General features: G+C 42.8%; 1 protein-coding gene across 2 annotated transcripts in view; it reads right to left on the bottom strand.

Moving 5' to 3' along the window:
* Window positions 1-23,568, bottom strand: part of LOC115167600 (SH3 and multiple ankyrin repeat domains protein 2-like) — a 236,447-nt gene that overhangs the window by 72,798 nt on the left and 140,081 nt on the right. For both annotated transcript variants that reach the window (XM_029722187.1, XM_029722186.1), the window contains one exon: window positions 2,648-2,730. In XM_029722187.1, coding sequence (XP_029578047.1) covers window positions 2,648-2,730 — 83 coding nt within the window. The remainder of the gene's footprint in view (window positions 1-2,647; window positions 2,731-23,568) is intronic.

The raw sequence follows: 23,568 nt of genomic DNA, 5'->3' as shown, positions 1-23,568 counted from the left end.
AAAGAGAAGGTAAGTGGGTCACCTTATCCTGGACGCCACTCCCTTCCTCAACCCTGAGCCTATGGAGATCTAGCCCCATTCCAGATCCACACACACACACACCTTTATTTACATGACATTTTTAGGGTGGATGGGGAGACAAAATGACAGGGTTTAGCATTGGCTTTGTGGTCGGCAGACAAACAAACAAAACAAACATCTGAGTGTTCACCAGAGACAAGCAGAGAGAATCCATTCATCACCAATAAACCCACAAAGGTCATTGCCAATTCAATAAGGTGGAAGGCTGCAGACACTGTGCTGTCATCATTACAGCCTGATTAGATTACTGCTGTCCTAATGTCTATGCATGGCAGTGTGTGTGTGTGTCTAGACACAAGGTTTGCTCTGGTGGTAGGGGCCAGTAAGATCTCTTTCTCCCATCTCCTATACTCCTGTCTATTTTCTCTCCCCATCTCCCTATCATCACCCTTTTCCCCTGTCACCCTCTCTCTCTTTCCCCTCTCCCATCTCTTCTCCTCTCCTCTCTTCCACCTTCCACTGACCAGTGATATTCACATGATGTCCTCGTGGCAGCCAGAAACCAATGGTGACAAGTGACATTTCTGATAAATCACCCTGCGTGTATGCGCAAGCATTCATTTGTGATTTTATGTGAGAGTGGGTGCATTGTGTGTCTGTGTGTGTGTGTGTTTGTGAGCATCAGATTGTGTGAAGTGCACAGTGCCAGAGGATAAAGAGGGCTGGCTCAGTTCCCTTGGGTGATGGCAGTGTCAGAACAACTCTAGTACATTCGGCTTGTTGTTTTTTTATGCTAAATTACTCTCCTCTCTCTCTTCCTCTCTCTGTCACTTTCTTCCTCTATCCATGTCTCTAAAAAAGAAAATGTACCTCTCGACAGCGCAGACCAATGAGAATATGCCACCTCGCAGCATTTGACAGTGTGGATTATGACATGGCTGTAATCGTCATAGAAACCAAAACAGCCGCTCAGCGGGCTATTTTTAGACAGCATCACATGAGGGGTGGAATATCAAATTACGTGTGGACAATCGCACTAATGTCCTGACAACATGTCCTAAACGCAGGCTGATATTGATGTGTGTGTGTGTGTGTGTGTGTGTGTGTGTGTGTGTGTGTGTGTGTGTGTGTGTGTGTGCATTTGCAATTATGTGCATTTGCGAGTGTGTGCTCTAGATTAGAGGTCTTCACAGATCCACCTGTACCCGAACACCCGAGATCCAGAATTCTAAATAATGTCAAGGGTCTGGTAGGATCTGATATGTCACGGGTCTCGGGTATGTGTAATTTTGACAGACTTGTCAGGAAGGGCCCATATAGATCTGAATGTGACTGCTGCAGTAGAGAGAGAGAAATGTTGTATAATTTATCCTTCTGCTCTTTGATTTTCACCAGAGTGGCGCATGTAGCAACTGTTGGCCAATCATAAGTCATCAACGCGGCAATAGGCTACAGTCATAGAGCCTCCATGTGGGCCATAAGTTATGAGATATTAATCAATGGAAGATGCAATTAAAGTGATGGAATTAAAAGTTAAAGGAGAAGAATAGGTTAGAATTGCCAAGAGCCAACAGGTAGGCTACTACTTTATATTCTGAATGGAGTTGCTGTTGTTTGTAACTGTGTAAAATGAGAAAGTGCTTGAAGCCTCAATTAGACTAGCTAGCTAGCAAGCTTAAGTAGATTCACCCGGTTTAATGCAGTCAAGACAGGTACTCAGAATCATATTGGATGATAAATAACTTAGCTATGGCAGCTATTAGTTTACTACAGCGCGTCGGCTTAGTTGGTTGCTGTCTCTCCCTCCCTCCTCCCTGTTCCCATGTCACTCACTCACACTCAAAGTAGCCTACACACACAGAACGGCCCCTGCTAGAGCGTCACCTCTCTCTACCCCCTCTTCCTTGCGCTTTAAATCAAATCACATTTTATTGGTCACATACACGTTTAGCAGATGTCATTGCGGGTGTAGCGAAATGCTTGTTAAAAAAAAGCTCTGGTTAAAAAAGGAGTTGAAAATTGACTTTTCTGCTGCTTCTCTCCCTCGGATCCGTCCGGGTCTGGATCCGACCAGATCTATAAGGAACGGGTCTAGTTGTTCGGAACAGGTCTCTATATTTAAAACATGTATTAATGAAGATGGGAAAGCCCCAGGTCCATTTCAGAACGGGTCCAACTATTTGGACCCATGAAGGGCTCTGTTCTAGAGAGGTGGACAGAAGTGCTGTTAGTCTTTGTGTGTGTGTGTGTGTGCGTGTGTGTGTGGTGCCTGGCTGGCTAGACATTGATGTTGATGCTCAGACAGACAGACAGACAGACAGACAGACAGACAGACAGACAGACAGACAGACAGACAGACAGACAGACAGACAGACAGACAGACAGACAGACAGACTTGTTTACATTATACACTAGGCTATAGGTGACCGCCATTCAGAGTGGAGGGGTTCATGTGGTTACATCAGGTGGGCAAAACCATTTTAATCTCATTAACGTTTTATCATATAGAGACATAGATCAAATACATAGGCTGCTATTATCTTGTTTAAATGTGCAGTGCCTACATATACAGTGACCATGAGAAAGGGATAAGGAGAAGGTGGGAGACACCAGGGTAGCCTCTTACCTTTGGCCCCTCGCAGCACGAAGCCGAAGCCTTCATTCTCCTTCTTGGTCAAGACCACCGTCTTCTCGTCGACCACGCAGTCGCTGTGGAGAAAATGCCGCGCAAAGCGCCCGTTATTACAGCCCATCATCCGCATCATGGCCACAGCCGCCCGCACCGAGTGCAGGTTCATCGCGGTAAGCTACTCTGGGCAGCCCCCGATGGAGGGGCTCCTTGCCTCGGCCCCTTTTAGCTCAAATGAAGTGCGCGACAACGCTGGCAGTGGCAGTCCGGCGCCCGCATCTCCAGAAAAGCCGCCGCCGCTCCTCTCCTATCCTCTGCCGCCAAAAACCACTCGGGGGAGCGACAAGTGGGGGCCAGAGCTGGCGACTAAGTCGAAGCGTGACGTCGGATAGAAGCAGCATTACCGACTAAATAAATGATGACGAAAGCGTGGCTTGGCGCGGAGGAGGGGGAAAGAAACGGAACGGATGGTGGCAGGCAGTTAAAATAGTCCTAGGCGAGGAGTGCGCGCAACGGATGAGAGAAAAGAGAGAGTGTGACCAGCATGGCAGTGCGCGGGCACGACGACAGGAGGCCATGCGTGAGTGATTGACCCTTTCACGCAAGTCGAGAGGTGGGTGTCCTCTCACTCAGTAGCGTGGGGTGGCGGTGGATGACACAGAGAGGGACGCAGCCCGCATGCGCTTGCATGACATTTTTCATTAATGTAATCCAAAGCGACAGATGCGCCCAAGCAACGTGATGAGCGAAACAGACAGGGAGGGAAAGATATTCAGGTAATTATGTTTCTTTCATTTTGATTGTTGTGGTTTAAAATAACGGATGGGGCGTTGATGTAGTTTTTATAAAATAGATTTTTGTTGGATCCTCTTTCCTCAGCCTGACTCCAAATGAGATTGGGAACAAAGGTGATAACTCCAACCTGTGCACTCATACTCCAAAAACAGAATGCCACCACGTCAGTCACAGCCACATTCAATAAGGCTATTCAATTCTCAGACATCTCTTCACCTCTATAACTTCCAGAAAAAAAACATCTACCAGCAGCAATGACGTGGTCCAAGCAATACAGCCCCATCAACACCACAGTAGGGCTACCAGGCTACCAGCAGTACTGCTATATACCCTTTACCTGCCACATCTGCTGCTGGAACTGTTCAGTCTATCTATATACTATATATAAGGATAAAATGAGGGAGATTGTGAGATAAGTGTCTAGTGCCAAATGAAAATTCAATATGTGCCTTTCATTCCACCCTAATCCCAGCTCTTATGGCAGATGTATTATTTTTATAAAAAAAAACAAAAAAAACAACATTATTTAACCAGATAGGCCAGTTGAGAACAAGTTCTCATTTACAACTGCGACCTGGCCAAGATAAAGCAAAGCAGTGCGACAAAAACAACAACACAGAGTTACACATGAGATAAACAAACGTTCAGTCAATAACAATAGAAAAATCAATATACAGCGTGTGCAAATGTAGTACGATTAGGGAGGTAAGGCAATAAATAGGCCATAGTGGCAAAATAACTACAATTTAGCATTAACACTGGAGTGATAAATGTGCAGATGATGATGTGCAAGTAGAGATAGTGGGGTGCAAAAGAGCAAAATAAATAACAATATGCGGATGAGGTAGTTGGGTGGGCTATTTACAGATGGGCTGTGTACAGCTGCAGTGATCGGTAAGCTGCTCTGACAGTTGATGCTTAAAGTTAGTGAGGGAGATATAAGTCTCCAGCTTCAGTGATTTTTGCAATTCGTTCTAGTCATTGGCAGCAGAGAACTGGAAGGAAAGGCAGCCAAAGGAGGAATTGGCTTTGGAAATTACCAGTAAAATATACCTGCTGTAGCACGTGCTACGGGTGGGTGTTGCTATAGTGACCAGTGAGCTGAGAAAAGGTGGGGCTTTACCTAGCAAAGACTTGTAGATGACCTGGAGCCAGTGGGTTTGGCAACGAATATGAAGCGAGGGCCAGCCAACGAGAGCATACAGGTCGCAGTGGTGGGTAGTATATGGGGTTTTGGTGATAAAATGGATGGCACTGTGATAGACCACATCTAATATATTGGGCAAGTTGCCGAGGGGGGTGCAGAGCTGTTGGCCGGGGTAGGGGTAGCCAGGTGGAAAGCATGGCCAGCCGTAGAAAAATGCTTATTGAAATTCTCGATAATCGTGGATTTATCGGTGGTGACAGTGTTTCCTAGCCTCATTGTAGTGGGCAGCTGGGAGGAGGTGCTCTTATTCTCCATGGACTTCACAGTGTCCCAAAACTTTTTGGAATTTGTGCTACAGGATGCAAATTTCTGTTTGAAAAAGCTAGCCTTTGCTTTCCTAACTGACTGTGTATATTGGTTCCTAACTTCCCTGAAAAGTTGAATATCACGGGGGCTATTCGATGCTAATCCAGTACACCACAGGATGTATTTGTGCTGGTCAAGTACAAGTAAAGTCTGGAGTGAACCAAGGGCTATATCTGTTCCTAGTTCTCTACAAGATAAACTTTAGCAAATTAGTATGCCACACTAGTCACACTGTCTATGTGCCTATATATATATATATATATATATATATATATATAGAGAGAGAGAGAGAGAGTTGAAGTTGGAAGCTTACATACACCTTAGCCAAATACATTTAAACTAATACATTTACATTTAAATTCCTGACATTTAATCCTAGTAAAAATTCCCTGTTTTAGGTCAGTTAGGATCACCACTTTATTTTAAGAATGTGAAATGTCAGAATAATAGTAGAGAGAATAATTTATTTCAGCTTTTATTTCTTTCACCACATTCCCAGTTGCTCAGAAGTATACATACACTCAATTAGTATTTGGTAGCGTTGCCTTTAAATAGTTTAACTTTGGTCAAATGTTTCGGATAGCTTTCCACATCCTTCCCACAATAAGTTGGGTGAATTTTGGCCCATTCCTCCTGACAGAGCTGGTGTAACTGAGTCAAGTTTGTAGGCCTCCTTGCTAGCACACACTTTTTCAGTTCTGCCCACAAATTTTCTATGGGATTTATGTCAGGGCTTTGTGATGGCCACTCCAATACCGTGACTTTGTTGTCCTTAAGTCATTTTGCCACAACTTTGGAAGTATGCTTGAGGTCATTGTTCATTTGGAAGACCCATTTGCGACCAAGCTTTAATAAATCCTCTTACAGCTCCCTAAGGATAGGGGGCAGTATTGACTATTTCGGAAAAAATATGTGCCCATATTAAACTGCCTCCTACTCAAACTCAGAAGCTAGGATATGCATATTATTCATAGATTTGGATAGAAAACACTCTGAAGTTTCTAAAACCCTTTGAATGGTGTCTGTGAGTATAACAGAACTCATATGGCAAGCAAAAACCAGAGAGAAATCCTACCAGGAAGTGGAAATCTGGATGCATGGGCTCTCTTCAAGTCGTTTCCTATTGAATACACAGTGACGTAGTAATAATTGTGCACTTCCTATGGCTTCCACTAGTTGTCGACAGTCTTTACAAAGTTGTTTGAAGTGTCTACGATGAACAAAGACCGAATGACAAGGAGGGGAAGTTGTTGAGGCAGGGGGTGACATCACTTCTTGGTGCGCGTTCATGAGGATGGATCCTCCCGTTCCAAAACCTTTTTCAAGACACAGGAACTGTCCGGTTTAAATATTACTGAATCTTCACGTTCTGAAGGCCCTAAAGATTGATGTTTTACAACGTTTGACATGTTTGAACGAACGTAAATACAACTTTTTTTAACTTTTCGTCGCGACATCGTCTGCGCGCTTTCTACACTTGGAGTAGCTTACTGGACTAACGAACAACAAGGAGTTATTTGGACATAAATGGTGGACTTTATCGAACAAAACAACATTTGTTGTGGACCTGGGATACCTGGAAGTGCCTTCTGATGAAGATCATCAAAGGTAAGGGAATATTTCTAATGCAATGTATGATTTTAGATGACTGAAAATATTTTCTGAACGTCACGCGCCGATGTAAAATGCTGTTTTTATATATAAATATGAACTTTATCGAACAAAAAATGCATGTATTGTGTAACATGATGTCCTAGCAGTGTCATCTGATGAAGATCGTCAAAGGTTAGTGCTGCATTTAGCTGTGTTTTGGGTATTTGTGATGCATGCTAGTTGCTTGGAAAATGGCTGTGTGGTTGTTTTTGTCGATGTACTCTCCTAACATAATCTAATGTTTTGCTTTCGCTGTAAAGCCTTTTTGAAATCGGACAACGTGGTTCGATTCAGGAGAAGTGTATCTATAAAATGGTGTAAAATAGTCCTATGTTTGAGAAATAGAAATGATTAGATTTGGTTTTGAATATGGCGCTCTGATTTTTTCACTGGCTGTTGATCCCGCTAACGGGATGCGAGCGGCAAGAGGAGCTTTAACTTCCTGACTGATGACTTGAGATGTTGCTTCAATATATCCACATAATTTTCCTTCCTCATGTTGCCATCTATTTTGTGAAGTGCACCAGACCCTCCTGCAGCAAAGCACCCTCACAACATGATGCTGCCACCCCCGTGCTTCACGATTGGGATGGTGTTCTTTGGCTTGCAAGCATCTCCATTTTTCCTCCTAGCATATCGATGGTCATTATGGCCAACAGTTCTATTTTTGTTTCATCAGACCAGAGGACATTTCTCCAAAAAGTACGATCTTTGTCCCCATGTGCAGTTGCAAACCGTAGTCTGGCTTTTTTATGGTGATTTTGGAGCAGTGGCTTCTTCCTTGCTGAGTGGCCTTTCAGGTTATGTCAATACAGGACTCGTTTTACTGTGGATATAGATACTTTTGTACCTGTTTTCTCCAGCATCTTCACAAGGACCTTTGCTGTTGTTCAGGGATTGATTTGCACTTTTCGCACCAAAGTACATTCATCTCTAGGAGACAGAACATGTCTCCTTCCTGAGCGGTATGATGGCTGCGTGGTCCCATGGTGTTTATACTTGTGTACTATTGTTTGTACAGATGAATGTGGTACCTTCAGGCGTTTGGAAATTGCTCCCAAGGATGAACCAGACTTGTGGAGGTCTACAATTTTTCTTTCTGAGGTCTTGGCTGATTTCTTTTGATTTTCCCATGATGTCAAGCAAAGAGACACCGAGTTTGAAGGTAGGCCTTGAAATACATCCACAGGTACACCTCCAATTGACTCAAATGATGTCAATTAGCCTATCGGAAGCTAATTTTCTGGAATTTTCCAAGCTGTTTAAAGGCACAGTAAACTTAGTGTATGTAAACTTCTGACCTACTGGAATTGTGATACAGTGAATTATAAGTGAAATAATCTGTCTGTAAACAATTGTTGGAAAAATTACTTGTGTCATGCACAAAGTAAATGTCCTAACCAACTTGCCAAAACTATAGTTTGTTAAGAAGAAATTTGTGGAGTGGTTGAAAAACGAGTTTTAGTGACTCTAACCTAAGTGTATGTATACTTCCGACTTCAACTGTATATACACTACAGTTCAAAAGTTTGGGGTCACTTGGAAATGTCATTGTTTTTGAAAGAATAGCAAAAAAATGTGTCTGTTAAAATAACGTCAGATTGATCAGAACTACAGTGTCAACAATGTTAATGTTGTAAATGACTATTGTAGCTGGAAACGGCTGATGTTTAATGAAATATCTACATAGGCGTACAGAGGCCCATTATCAGCAACCATCACTCCTGTGTTCCAGTGGCACATTGTGTTAGCTAATCTAAGTTTATCATTTTAAAAGGGCTAATTGATCATTAGAAAACCCTTTTGCAATTATGTTAGCACAGCTGAAAACTGTTGTTCTCATTAAAGAAGCAATAAAACTGGCCTTCTTTAGACTAGTTGAGTATCTGGAGAATCAGCATTTGTGGGTTCGATTACACGCTCAAAATGGCCAGAAACAAATAACTTTCTTCTGAAACTCGTCAGTCCATACTTGTTCTGAGAAATGAAGGCTATTCCATGCGAGAAATTGCCAATAAACTGAGGATCTCGTACAACGCTGTGTACTACTCCCTTCACAGAACAGCCCAAACTGGCTCTAACCAGAATAGAAAGAGGAGTGGGAGGCCCAGGTGCACAACTGAGCAAGAGGACAAGTACATTAGAGTGTCTAGTCCTCAACTGGCAGCTTCATTAAATAGTACCCACAAAACACCAGTCTCAACATCAACAGTGAAGAGGCGACTCCGAGATGCTGGCCTAGGCAGAGTTTCTCTGTCCAGTGTCTATGTTATTTTGCCCATCTTAATATTTTCTTTTTATTGGCCAGTCTGAGATGCGGCTTTTTCTTTGCAACTCTGCCAAGAAGGCCAGCATCCCAGAGTCGCCTCTTCACTGTTGCCGTTGAGTCTGGTGTTTCCAGCCGTTTCCAGCTACAATAGTCATTTACAATATTAACAATGTCTACACTGTATTTCTGATCAATTTTATGTTATTTTAATGGACAAAAACGGTGCTGAACCCAAACTTTTGAACGGTAGTGTATATATATATTGCGTATATATATATTGTGTATATATATTGCATATATACTGCTCAAACAAATAAAGGGAACACTTAAACAACACATCCTAGATCTGAATGAAAGAAATAATCTTATTAAATATTTTTTTCTTTACATAGTTGAATGTGCTGACAACAAAATCACACAAAAATAATCAATGGACATCCAATTTATCAACCCATGGAGGTCTGGATTTGGAGTCACACTCAAAATTAAAGTGGAAAACCACACTACAGGCTGATCCAACTTTGATGTAATGTCCTTAAAACAAGTCAAAATGAGGCTCAGTAGTGTGTGTGGCCTCCACGTGCCTGTATGACCTCCCTACAACGCCTGGGCAAGCTCCTGATGAGGTGGCGGATGGTCTCCTGAGGGATCTCCTCCCAGACTTGGTCTAAAGCATCCGCCAACTCCTGGACAGTCTGTGGTACAACGTGGCATTGGTGGATGGAGCGAGACATAATGTCCCAGATGTGCTCAATTGGATTCAGGTCTGGGGAACGGGCGGGCCAGTCCATAGCATCAATGCCTTCCTCTTGCAGGAACTGCTGACACACTCCAGCCACATGAGGTCTAGCATTGTCTTGCATTAGGAGGAACCCAGGGCCAACCACACCAGCATATGGTCTCACAAGGGGTCTGAGGATCTCAACTCGGTACCTAATGGAAGTCAGGCTACCTCTGGCGAGCACATGGAGGGCTGTGCGGCCCCCCAAAGAAATGCCACCCCATACCATGACTGACCCACCGCCAGACCGGTCATGCTGGAGGATGTTGCAGGCAGCACAACGTTCTCCACGGCGTCTCCAGACTCTGTCACGTCTGTCACATGCTCAGTGTGAACCTGCTTTCATCTGTGAAGAGCACAGGGCGCCAGTGGCGAATTTGCCAATCTTGGTGTTCTCTGGCAAATGCCAAACGTCCTGCACGGTGTTGGGCTGTAAGCACAACCCCCACCTGTGGACGTCGGGCTCTCATACCACCCTCATGGAGTCTGTTTCTGACCGTTTGAGCAGACACATGCACATTTGTGGCCTGCTGGAGGTCATTTTGCAGGGCTCTAGCAGTGCTTCTCCTGCTCCTCCTTGCACAAAGGCGGAGGTAGCGGTCTTGCTGTTGGGTTGTTGCCCTCCTACAGCCTCCTCCACGTCTCCTGATGTACTGGCCTGTCTCCTGGTAGCGCTTCCATGCTCTGGACACTACACTGACAGACACAGCAAACCTTCTTGCCACAGCTCGCATTGATGTGCCATCCTGGATGAGCTGCACTACCTGAGCCACTTGTGTGGGTTGTAGACTCCGTCTCATGCTACCACTAGAGTGAAAGCACCGCCAGCATTCAAAAGTGACCAAAACATCAGCCAGGAAGCATAGGAACTGAGAAGTGGTCTATGGTCCCCACCTGCAGAACCACTCCTTTTTGGGGGGTGTCTTGCTAATTGCCTATAATTTCCACCTGTTGTCTATTCCATTTGCACAACAGCATGTGAAATTTATTGTCAATCAGTGTTGCTTCCTAAGTGGACAGTTTGATTTCACAGAAGTGTGATTGACTTGGAGTTACATTGTGTTGTTTAAGTGTTCCCTTTATTTTTTTGAGCAGTGTATATATATATATATATATATATATATATATATATATATATATATATATATATATATATATATATATATATATATATATATATATATATAGGCACACACATTTGCTAACGTTTATCTGCCATAAGAGCTGGGATTAGGGGGGAATGAAAGGCACCTATTGAACTTTCAATTGGCAGTAAATCTCACAATCTCCCTCATTTTATCCTTCCTTCACACCATGGCTCCCAAGAAGCTCTCTGTGTGTGTGTGTGTGTGTGTGTGTGTGTGTGTGTGTGTGTGTGTGTGTGTGTGTGTGTGTGTGTACTCTACAATTGCAAATGAGGGGTAAAAAAACGGTAAAATCCACCCAGACAGTGGATGAGATATGAGACACATTAAATAGGCATGGTGAGGGATGAGAGGAGAGATAGAGAGCTGCAACTGCCTTCCTAGCAACAGAGCAGCAAATGCAGAGTTTCCTAAGCAACGCAATCTGTTTAGAAAAAAAGGACAACATACTGGTTATATTATTATTGGTATTATTATTATAGTAATAATACAACTTTTTATTTAAATAACGTTTATTCAAAACACCTAGTCACTTTAACTTGTCAGGATAATCAGCAAGATCAAAAGCAATACGATCACACATTAAAATAGCCCATGAGGTTATCGCCCATGAACTGTCAGACATGGAGTCCAGTGGTCAATGACATTAATCGCACCGTTATCACCTGAAGCATCGCCGCTTTGTTGATTTAACAACTTCCTATGGTTTGACAGAGGAGAGTTTGCATGTTATCGATTGAATCATCTCTATCCAACCACCCGAGTGACAATAACAGATACAAGTGTCAAAATGTATACATTATGAGGCCAGAACCCAATCCCGCAATAGGCTTCTGTGGGATATCAACACATTGTAGTCCTGGTGATGTGACCACTGCACTAATTCAAATGTCGAACCAAATGACCGGTATTGATATGTAGGCTACGTATGCCTTTTTTAAGTTGATTTTTTATTGATGTAGTTCTGTCCTTGAGCTGCTCTTGTCTAGTAATGTTCTGTATTATGTCATGTTTCATGTTTTGTGTGGACCCCAGGAACAGTAGCTGCTGCAACAGCTAATGGGGATCCTAATAAAATACCAAATACCAAAATACCTAAATTGTCCTTTCTTGTTACAGGCAGAGCCATTTACAGTTGAAGTCGGAAGTTTACATACACTTAGTTTGGAGTCATTAAAACTTGTTTTTCAACCACTCCACAAATGTCTTGTTAACAAACTATAGTTTTGGCAAGTCGGTTAGGGCATCTACTTTGTGCATGACACACAACATTTTTCCAACAATTGTTTACAGACAGATTATTTCACTTATAATTCACTGTATCACAATTCCAGCGGGTCAGAAGTTTACATACACTAAGTTGACTGTGCCTTTAAACAGAAAATGATGTCATGGCTTTAGAAGCTTCTGATAGGATAATTGACATCATTTGAGTCAATTGGAATAACCTGTGAATGTATTTCAAGGCCTACCTTCAAACTCAGTGCCTCTTTGCTTGACATCATGGGAAAATCAAAAGAAATCAGCCAAGACCTCAGAAAAAAATTGTAGACCACTACAAGTGTAGTTCATCCTTGGGAGCAATTTCCAAATGCCTGAAGGTACCACGTTCAACTGTACAAACAATAGTATGCAAGTATAAACACCATGGGACCACGCAGCCGTCATACCGCGCCGGAAGGAGACGCGTTCTGTCTCCTAGAGATGAATGTACTTTGGTGTGAAAAGTGCAAATCAATCCTAGAACAATAGCAAAGGACCTTGTGAAGATGCTGGAGGAAACAGGTACAAAAGTATCTATATCCACAGTAAAATGAGTCCTAGATCAACATAACCTGAAAGGCCGCTCAGCAAGGAAGAAGCCACTGCTCCAAAACCACAATGAAAAAGGCTGACTACTGTTTGCAACTGCATATGGGGACAAAGATCATACTTTTTGGAGAAATGTCCTCTGGTCTGATGAAACAAAAATAGAACTGTTTGGCCCCAATGACCATCGTTATGTTTGGAGGAAAAAGGGGGAGGCTTGCAAGCCAAAGAACACCATCCCAACCGTGAAGCACGGGGGTGGCAGCATCATGTTGTGAGGGTGCTTTGCTGCAGGAGAGACTGGTGCACTTCACAAAATAGATGGCATCATGAGGAAAGGAAAATTATGTGGATATATTGAAGAAACATCTCAAGACATCAGTGAGAAAGTTAAAGCTTGGTCGCAAATGGGTCTTCCAAATGGACAATGACCCCAAGCATACTTCCAAAGTTGTGGCAAAATGGCTTAAGGACAACAAAGTCAAGGTATTGGAGTGGCCATCACAAAGCCCTAACCTCAATCCTATAGAAAATTTGTGGGCAGAACTGAAAAAGCGTGTGCGTGCAAGGAGGCCTACAAACCTGACTCAGTTACACCAGCTCTGTCAGGAGGAATGGGCCAAAATTCCCCCAACTTATTGTGGGAAGCTATCGGAAGGCTACCCGAAACGTTTGACCCAAGTTAAACAATTTAAAGGCAATGCTACCAAATACTCATTGAGTGTATGTATACTTCTGACCCACTGGGAATGTGATGAAAGAAATAATTCTCGCTACTATTATTCTGACATTTCACATTCTTAAAATAAAGTGGTGATCCTAACTGACCTAAGACAGGGAATTTTTACTAGGATTAAATGTCAGGAATTGTGAAAAACTGAGTTTAAATGTATTTGGCTAAGGTGTATGTGAACTTCCGACGTCAACTGTACGTATAGGCTAGTTATGTGTACATATGGATATACACTGAGTATACAACACATTAAGGACACCTGCTCATTCCATGACATAGACTGACCAGGTGAATCCAGGTGAAACCTATGATCCCTTATGATGATACTTGTTTAATCAACTTTAATCAGTGTAGATAAAGACGATGAGAAAGGTTAAAGAAGGATTTCTTAGCCTTGAGACAATTGAGACATGGATTGAGTTTGTGCCATTCAGAGGGTGATGGGCAAGACAAAATATTTAAGCGCCTTTGAACGGGGTATGGTAATTAGTGTCAGGCGCAAGAACAGCAACACTGCTGGGTTTTTCAAGCTCAAAAGTTTTCCTTATGCATCAAGAATGGTCCACCAACCAAAGGACATCTAGCCAACTTGACACAACTGTGGGAAGAATTGAAGTCAACATGGGCCAGCAACATGGGCCAGCATGGAACACTTTCAACAATTTGTAGAGTCCATTCCCTATAAATTGTTGCTGTTCTGAGGGCAAAAGGGGGGTGGGGGAGGGCAACTCAATATTAGGAAGGTGTTCCAAATGTTTGGTATACAGTGAATACAGTTCTCGTTACAGGCTATTGTTGTTTTATTTTTGGTTCCTTTTGTTTTTCCTCTTTCCTGTCCCTGATGTTGACATTGACAACAATTCTGAGAAAGATTGCCGGTCTACATTTGGCGCCTTTATCTCCCCCTGTGCCTGTTGGCCAGGAAATTTCCTGGCTCATGTCAAATTAAATCCCCTTCTGTCTGTTAAAAATCTATTATGAATCTTTAAAGAGCAAAAGGGGCCCTGATGTCTCTGCCTAAAAAAAATTGAATTAGAAGCATTTTTTTTTAAGCCCTACTTCAACTTGGGATAATAGTAGCTTAGTAGTCAGGTTTGGATGCAATGACAACTCATTGCTGAGTTATCTGTTATCATAGGCTATTCCGTGATGGCCACTTGCCACTATCAGTTGTTCACCTTGACCTATGTAGTACATACACGGCTCCTGCATATTTACAGTGCATTCAGAAAGTATTCAGACCCCTTGACTTTTTCCACATTTTCCTACATTACAGCCTTATTCTAAAATGTATTTAAAAAATCCCTTATCAATCTACACACAGTCCCGATAAATACAAAGCAAAAACAGTTATTTTTTATTTTTTGCAAATGTATTAAAAATATAGAAATGTAACATTACATTTACATAAGTATTCAGACACTTTACTCGGTACTTTGTTGAAACACCTTTGGTAGTGATTATTGTGTTATTGACTGTACGTTTGTTTAGCCCATGTGTAACTCCGTGTTGTTTGTGTCGCACTGCTTTGCTTTATCTTGGCCAGGTCGTAGTTGTAAATGAGAACTTGTTCTCAACTGGCCTACCTGATTAAATAAAGGTGAATTTAAAAAAAAAAAACGGTACAAGCTTGGCATCTGTATTTGAGGAGTTTCTCCCATTCTTCTCTGCAGATCCTCTCAAGCTCTATCAAGTTGGATGGAGAGCGTCGCTGCACAGCTATTTTCAAGTCTCTCCAGAGATGTTCCATTGGATTATTCAAAGACATTCAGAGACTTGTCCCGAAGCCACTCCTACGTTATCTTGGCTGTGTGCTTAGGGTCGTTGTCCCGTTGGAAGGTGAACCTTTCCCCAGTGTAAGGTCCTGAGCGCTCTGGAGCAGGTTTTCATCAAGGATCTCTCTACTTTGCTCTGTTCATCTTTCTGTCAATTCTGACTAGTCTCCCAGTCCCTGCCACTGAACAACATCCCCACATCATGATGCTGCAACCACCATGCTTCACCGTAGGGATGGTGCCAGGTTTCCTCCAGATGTGACGCTTGGCATTCAGGCCAAAGAGTTCAATCTTGGTTTCATCCGAACAGAGAATCTTGTTTCTCATGGTCTGAGAGTCCTTTAGGTGCCTTTTGGCAAACTTCAAGCGGGCTGTCATGTGCCTTTTACTGAGGAGTGACATCCGTCTGGCCACTCCACCATAAAGGCCTGATTGGTAGATTGCTGGAGAGATGGTTGTCCTTTTGGAAGGTTCTCCCATCTCTACAGAAGAATTCTGGAGCTCTGTCAGAGTGACCATCGGGTTCTTGTTCACCTCCCTGACCAAGGACCTTCTCCCCCGAATGCTCAGTTTGGCCGGGCGGCCAGCTCTAGGAAGAATCTTTGTGGTTCCAAACTTCTTCCATTTAAGAATGATGGAGGCCACTGTGTTCTTGGGGACCTTCAATGCTGCATAAATGTTTTGGTACCCTTCCCCAGATCTGAGCCTCGACACAATCCTGTCTCTGGGCTCTACGGACAATTCCTTTGACCTTATGGCTTGATTTTTGCTCTGACATTCACTGTCAACTGTGGGACCTTATATAGACAGGTGTGTGCCTTTCCAAATCATGTCCAAACAATTGAATTTACCACAGGTGGACTCCAAACAAGTTATAAAAACATCTCAAGGATGATCAATGGAAACAGGATGAACCTGAGCTCAATATCGAGTCTCATAGCAAAGGGTCTGAATACTAATTTAAATAAGGTCCATTATTTTTTTATATTTCATAAATGTGCATACATTTTTAAAACCTGTTTCACTTTATAATTATGGGGTATTGTGTGTAGATTGATGAGGATTTTAATTTATTTAATCAATTTTAGAATAAGGCTGTAATGTAACTAAATGTGGAAAAAGTCAAAGGGTCTGACTATCTGGTTGAGTTAGGGACAATTCAAAAATTATTAGGGGGGAGGAGGGGTCCAACTCGAGTTGTCATGATTTTTTTTTACCTCCCTGCCCAACATAAAAAAATATTTTCACCTGACCCTCACCTTATACTTGAAAAAAATTATATTACCCTCCACTTTTGTTTAATTAACTTAATAATGATTAGACAACAGTAACTGCCTTGGCAATAGTGTAGCAACCCTGTGTTTCTAAGCGCAGATATCGACTCTGCCACTTTTTTTATTTATTTATTTTATTTCACCTTTATTTAACCAGGTAGGCAAGTTGAGAACAAGTTCTCATTTACAATTGCGACCTGGCCAAGATAAAGCAAAGCAGTTCGACAACATACAAAAACACAGAGTTACACATGGAGTAAAACAACATACAATCAATGATGCAGTAGAAAAAAAAATAAGACTATATACAATGTGAGCAAATGATGTGAGATAAGGGAGGTGAAGGCAAAAAAATGCCATGGTGGCAAAGTAAATAAAGTATGGCAAGAAAAACACTGGAATGGTAGATTTGTAGTTTGAAGAAAGTTAAAAGTTAAAATATAAATAATATGATGCAAAGGAGCAAAATAAATAAAATAAATAAATACAGTAGGGGAAGAGGTAGTTGTTTGGGTTAAATTATAGATGGGCTATGTACAGGTGCAGTGATCTGTGAGCTGCTCTGACAGCTGGTGCTTAAAGCTAGTGAGGGAGATAAGTGTTTCCAGTTTCAGAGATTTTTGTAATTCGTTCCAATCATTGGCAGCAGAGAACTGGAAGGAGAGGCGGCCAAAGGAGGAATTGGCTTTGGGGGTGACCAGAGAGATATACCTGCTGGAGCGCGTGCTACAGGTGGGTGCTGCTATGGTGACCAGTGAGCGGAGATAAGGGGGGACTTTACCTAGCAGGGTCTTGTAGATGACCTGGAGCCAATGTGTTTGGCGACGATTATGAAGTGAAGGCCAGCCAACGAGAGCATACAGGTCGCAGTGGTGGGTTGTATATGGGGCTGTGGTGACAAAACGGATGGCACTGTGATAGACTGCATCCAGCTTGTTGAGTAGGGTATTGGAGGCTATTTTGTAAATGACATCACCGAAGTCGAGGATCGGTAGGATGGTCAGTTTTACGAGGGTATGTTTGGCAGCATGAGTGAAGGATGCTTTGTTGCGAAATAGGAAGCCAATTCTAGATTTCACTTTGGATTGGAGATGATTGATGTGAGTCTGGAAGGAGAGTTTACAGTCTAACCAGACACCTAGGTATTTGTAGTTGTCCACAAATTCTAAGTTAGAACCGTCCAGAGAAGTTATGCTGGATGGGCGGGCAGGTGCAGGCAGCGATCGGTTGAAGAGCATGCATTTAGTTTTACTTGTGTTTAGGAGCAGTTGGAGACCACGGAAGGAGAGTTGAATGGCATTGAAGCTCGTCTGGAGGGTTGTTAACACAGTGTCCAAAGAAGGGCCAGAAGTATACAGAATGGTGTCGTCTGCGTAGAGGTGGATCAGAGATTCACCAGCAGCAAGAGCGACATCATTTATGTATACAGAGAAAAGAGTTGGCCCAAGAATTGAACCCTGTGGTACCCCCATAGAGACTGCCAGAGGTCCAGACAGTAGGCCCTCCGATTTGACACACTGAACTCTGTCAGAGAAGTAGTTGGTGAACCAGGCGACGCAATCGTTTGAGAAACCAAGGCTACTAAGTCTGCCGATGAGGATGTGGTGATTAACAGAGTCAAAAGCTTTGGCCAGGTCAATGAATACGGCAGCACAGTATTGTTTCTTATCGATGGCGGTTACGATGTCGTTTAGGACCTTGAGCGTGGCTGAGGTGCACCCATGACCAGCTCTGAAACCAGATTGCATAGCGGAGAGGGTGCGGTGGGATTCGAAATAGTCGGTAATCTGTTTGTTGACTTGGCTTTCGAAGACCTTAGAAAGGCAGGGTAGGATGGATATAGGTCTGTAGCAATTTGGGTCAAGAGTGTCACCTCCTTTGAAGAGGGGGATGACAGCAGCTGCTTTCCAATCTATGGGAATCTCAGACGACACGAAAGAGAGGTTGAACAGGCTAGTAATAGGGGTTGCAATAATTTCGGCAGATAATTTTAGAAAGAAAGGGTCCAGATTGTCAAGCCCAGCTGATTTGTAGGGGTCCAGATTTTGCAGCTCTTTCAGAACATCAGCTGAATGGATTTGGGAGAAGGAGAAATGGGGGAGGCTTGGGCGAGTAGCTGTGGGGGGTGCAGTGCTGTTGAATGCAGTAGGGGTAGTTAGGTGGAAAGCATGGCCAGCCGTAGAAAAATGCTTATTGAAATTCTCAATTATAGTGGGCTTATCGGTGGTGACAGAGTTTCCTATCCTCAGTGCAGTGGGCAGTTGGGAGGAGGTGTTCTTATTCTCCATGGACTTTACAATGTCCCAGAACTTTTTAGAGTTGGAGTTGCACGAAGCAAATTTCTGTTTGAAAAAGCTAGCCTTGGCGTTTCTAACTGCCTGTGTGTATTGGTTTCTAACTTCCCTAAAAAGTTGCATATCGCGGGGGCAGTTCGATGCTAATGCAGAACGCCACAGGATATTTTTGTGTTGGTTAAGGGCAGTCAGGTCTGGGGAGAACCAAGGGCTATATCTGTTCCTGGTTCTAAATTTCTTGAAAGGGGCATGCTTATTTAAGATGGAGAGGAAGGCATTTTTAAAAAATAACCAGGTATCCTCTACTGTCGGGATGAGGTCAATATCCTTCCAGGATACCAGGGCCAGGTCGATTAGAAAGGCTTGCTCGTTGAAATGTTTCAGGGAGCGTTTGACAGTGATGAGTGGAGGTCGTTTGACCGCTGACCCATTACGGGTGCAGGCAATGAGGCAGTGATCGCTGAGATCTTGGTTGAAAACAGCAGAGGTGTAATTAGAGGGCACATTGGTTAGGATGATATCTATGAGGGTGCCAGTGTTTGCGGCTTTGGGGTTGTACCTGGTGGGTTCATTAATAATTTGTGTGAGATTGAGGGCATCAAGCTTGGATTGTAGAATGGCTGGGGTGTTAAGCATGTCCCAGTTTAGGTCGCCTAGTAGCACGAGCTCTGAAGATAGATGGGGGGCAATCAGTTCACATATGGTGTCCAGAGCACAGCTAGGGGCCGAGGGGGGTCTATAGCAGGCGGCAACGGTGAGAGACTTGTTTTTGGAGAGGTGGATTTTTAAAAGTAGAAGTTCAAATTGTTTGGGTACAGACCTGGATAGCAGGACAGAACTCTGCAAGCTATCTCTGCAGTAGATTGCAACACCGCCCCCTTTGGTCGTTCTATCTTGTCTGAAAACGTTGTAGTTAGGGATGAAGATTTCACAGTTTTTGGTGGACTTCCTAAGCCAAGATTCAGACACAGCTTGGACATCCGGGTTGGCAGAGTGTGCTAAAGCAGTGAATAAAACAAACTTAGGGAGGAGGCTTCTAATGTTAACATGCATGAAACCAAGGCTATTACGGTTACAGAAGTCATCAAAAGAGAGCGCCTGGGGAGTAGGTGTGGAGCCAGGCACTGCAGGGCCTGGATTCACCTCTACATCCCCAGCGGAGCAGAGAAGAATAAGTATGAGGGTACGGCTAAAAGCTATAAGAATTGGTCGTCTGTGACGTCCAGAATAGAGAGAAAAAGGAGCAGGTATCTGGGGGGCGATAAAATAGCTTCAAGGTATAATGTAGAGACAAAGGTATGGTGGGATGTGAGTACAGAGGAGGTAAACCTAGGCATTTAGTGATTATGAGAGAGATATTGTCTCTAGAAACATCATAAGCTTGGTTGTGTGGCACAGTTGATGCCATGCTGGGCTATAGAAGGTTGAGGGTCCACCCACCACTTCGGCGGGCGAGCTCACTCCCTACTATTTTCATTACAATATGTTGTTTAAAGTGGTTAGAGAGGCTAATGAGAGAGAAATAATGGAGGTTACCAAAAATATTACAAGATTATTATATTATGACAGGAGCGTTTGCTTCAGTTCCTCCCATTTAATAAGAGAGGAAATACAAAACTGGCACCTGTCATCAGTCCTCACACATACAGTACCAGTCAGAAGTTGAATAATAGTTAAGACATCAAAACTATGAAAAAACACATATGGAATCATGTTGTAACCAAAAAAGTGTTAAATATATTTTATATTTGAGATACTTCAAAGTAGCCACCCTTTGCCTTGATGACTGCTTTGCACACTCTTGGCATTCTCTCAACCAGCTTCATGAGGTAGTCACCTGGAATGAATTTCAATTAACAGGTGTGCCTTGTTAAAAGTAAATTAGTGGAATTTCTTTCCTTCTTAATGCATTTGAGCCAATCAGTTGTGTTGTGACAAGGTAGGGTTGGTATACAGAAGATAGCCCTATTTGGTAAAATACCACGTCCATAGTATGGCAAGAACAGCTCAAATAAGCAAAGAGACATCAACTGTTCAGAGGAGACTGCGTGCATTAGGCCTTCATGGTCAAATTGCTACAAAGAAACCACTACTAAAGGACACCAATAATAAGAAGAGACTTGCTTGGGCCAAGAAACACGAGCAATGGACATTAGACCGATGGAAATCTGTCCTTTGGTCTGATGAGTCCGAATTTTAGATTTTTGGTTCCAACCGCTGTCTCTTTGTGAGACTCAGAGTACGTGAATGGATTATCACCGTGAAGCATGGAGGAGGAGGTGTGATGGTGTGGGGGTGCTTTGCTGGAGACACTGTCAGTGATTTATTTAGAATTCAAGGAACACTTAACCAGCATGGCTACCACAACATTCTGCAGCGATACGCCATCCATAGTGGGACTATCATTTGTTTTTCAACAGGACAATGACCCCATACCTCCAGGCTGTGTAAGGGCTATTTGACCAAGAAGGAGAGTGATGGAGAGCTGCATCAGATGACCTGGCCTCCACAAAAACCTGACCTCAACCCAATTGAGATGGTTTGGGATGAGTTGGACCACAGAGTGAAGGAAAAGCAGCCAACAAGTGCTCAGCAAATGTGGGAACACCTTCAAGACTGTTGGAAAAGCATTCCAGTTGAAGCTGGTTAAGAGAATGCCAAGAGTGTGCAAAGCTGCCATCAAGGCAAAGAGTGGCTACTTTGAAGAATCTCAAATTCAAAATATATTTTCATTTGTTTAACACTTTTTTGGTTACTACATGATTCCATATGTGTTATATCATAGTGTTGATGTCTTCACTATTATTCTACAATGTAGAAAATATTGAAATAAAGAAAAACCCTTGAATGAGTAAGTTTGTCCAAACATTTGACTGGTACTGTATATGCTGATCATCATGACATACCTACGTTTTTGAATGGACATAGAGAGAATTAGCGAACTCACACACACACCCATCAAAGGACACATCAATCTAAGCTATCAGCTCATCTCAATTGACAAGGCAAGTTTAAAGGGGATTGGGAGAGAGACATTTATACAAGAATAGTCTATGAAGACGAAATTGACAACCATAAGATAGAAACAACATGCAATGTCCATATCCTAGTTTTTGTGAAGCAATTGGTGCTTCAATTGACACCACATTTAAATCTGAATGAGTGTAGACTTATACAATATCTAAGTCTGTGTAACCACTTATTGATATGTTCAAATGTTTTTTTTGTCTGTCTTGCATATCACAGGTGGTCGCCTAAATTCCTTGTGGTAGTTTACCAAAGCCAAATATATAGGCTATCATACTAATTATGCATTAATAGGCCTATATTAATTAGCTTAACTTCTAATTTAGTCTATATATCTTTCTGACTTCACTGTTCCCTTCTTGTGCAATTCTCCGCTGGCATCTCCACAGACTCTCCTCTCACCCTCTCCTCTCTCTATTCTTTATTGCTCTTGAACGACTAGGCCAATGATGGACTAAAGGAGCTTAACGTTACTCCTTATAGTCCAAGGACCTTACACGTTCTGTTTATAGGCAAATTGGCTCTGGCAGCCAAAACAGCCATATACTCCATCTAAACGTGAATCGATTCTCAATGGTGGTGCGGTTCTAGATATATTAAGCTCTCTACTTTCATATAATTTGACAGTTTGACAAATGCAAAATATACACTTACTGTATACTGTTTTATGCTGTTTTAACACAGTTGCAGCTAACAGTATTTTTCAGTGACAACACGTTTGTTGCGTCCGTCTTCCATTTACACACAGGTGTTCAGAGACACATATAGATAATCAGCATAGGTAGTAGACTTTGTCTACCGTCTGTTTTCCATAAACAAGCGCTGTGACATGGAAATATGGCGCGTGTGGGAACCCTAACCCGATAAAGTTGTGTAGTAATTTAACCTTTCGTTTTTAGAAAATAATTATGAAAGATACTTTCCTAGGGCCTCCCGAGTGGCGCAGCGGTCCAGGGCATTGCATCGCAGTGCTAGAGGCATCACTACAGACCTGGGTTCGATCCTGGGCTGTATCACAACCAGCCGTGATCGGGAGTCCCATAGGGTGGCGCACAATTGACCCAAAGTCGTCCGGGTTAGGGGAGGGTTTGGCCGGGGGGGCTCATCGCGCTCTAGCGACTCCTTGGGGTGGTCCGGGCACCTGCAGGCTCTGACACACTGGTGCAGCTGGCTTCCTGGTTAAGCAGGCGGGTGATAAGAAGCGCAGTTTGGCGGGTCACGTCCATGATAGCTTGCTATCTAAGGTGACACCCAGCAGTTTAGTCTCTTCAACATGCGCAATAGCCAAATTATTAAATAATAGATCCAGATAAGGATAAGGCTTGAGGGACTGATTTGTTCCAAAAATTATATTTTTAGTTTGAGATATTTAGCAACAGCTAGCTACCAACGTCTTAACGTTTAGAGCAAACGTCGGGCTCTTAACAAAACTCCCCCGGCCAGAAGTTACTATCATCAATAGGCGCTAAAGGTAGTTAGCGTCTATGAATGGGCTATTCAATGACTAGCCTAGCCCAATGCGAGTCCAAGAATAGCAACATAGGCCTATAGTTTAGTCTGTAATATGTTTTTAAATAAAAAAAACTTATTTTGAGCATTTTTTTATTTATTTGAGGAGAAGAAGCACTCTTGCTTGCTGAATATAAAATAGGCAATGAAAATGAACTGGTGGGGAAGATTGAATGGCGAGAGCGTAGGCTACATGTAGCTCTGGTGGGACGTGATCTGGCGGTGATAAATTGATATATTGCAGCATTGATGCATTATAAACGTAGCCTATACAGAACAGAGGGAAATCCATTCATTAATTCATTCATTCACACAACGAACCTGTGGCTTGCAGTGCACGG

This window comes from Salmo trutta, chromosome 29, assembly GCF_901001165.1.
Source record: "Salmo trutta chromosome 29, fSalTru1.1, whole genome shotgun sequence".
NCBI lineage: Eukaryota > Metazoa > Chordata > Actinopteri > Salmoniformes > Salmonidae > Salmo > Salmo trutta.
Note: the sequence above shows the minus strand (reverse complement) of the source record. Positions and strands in the feature narration are given on the sequence as shown.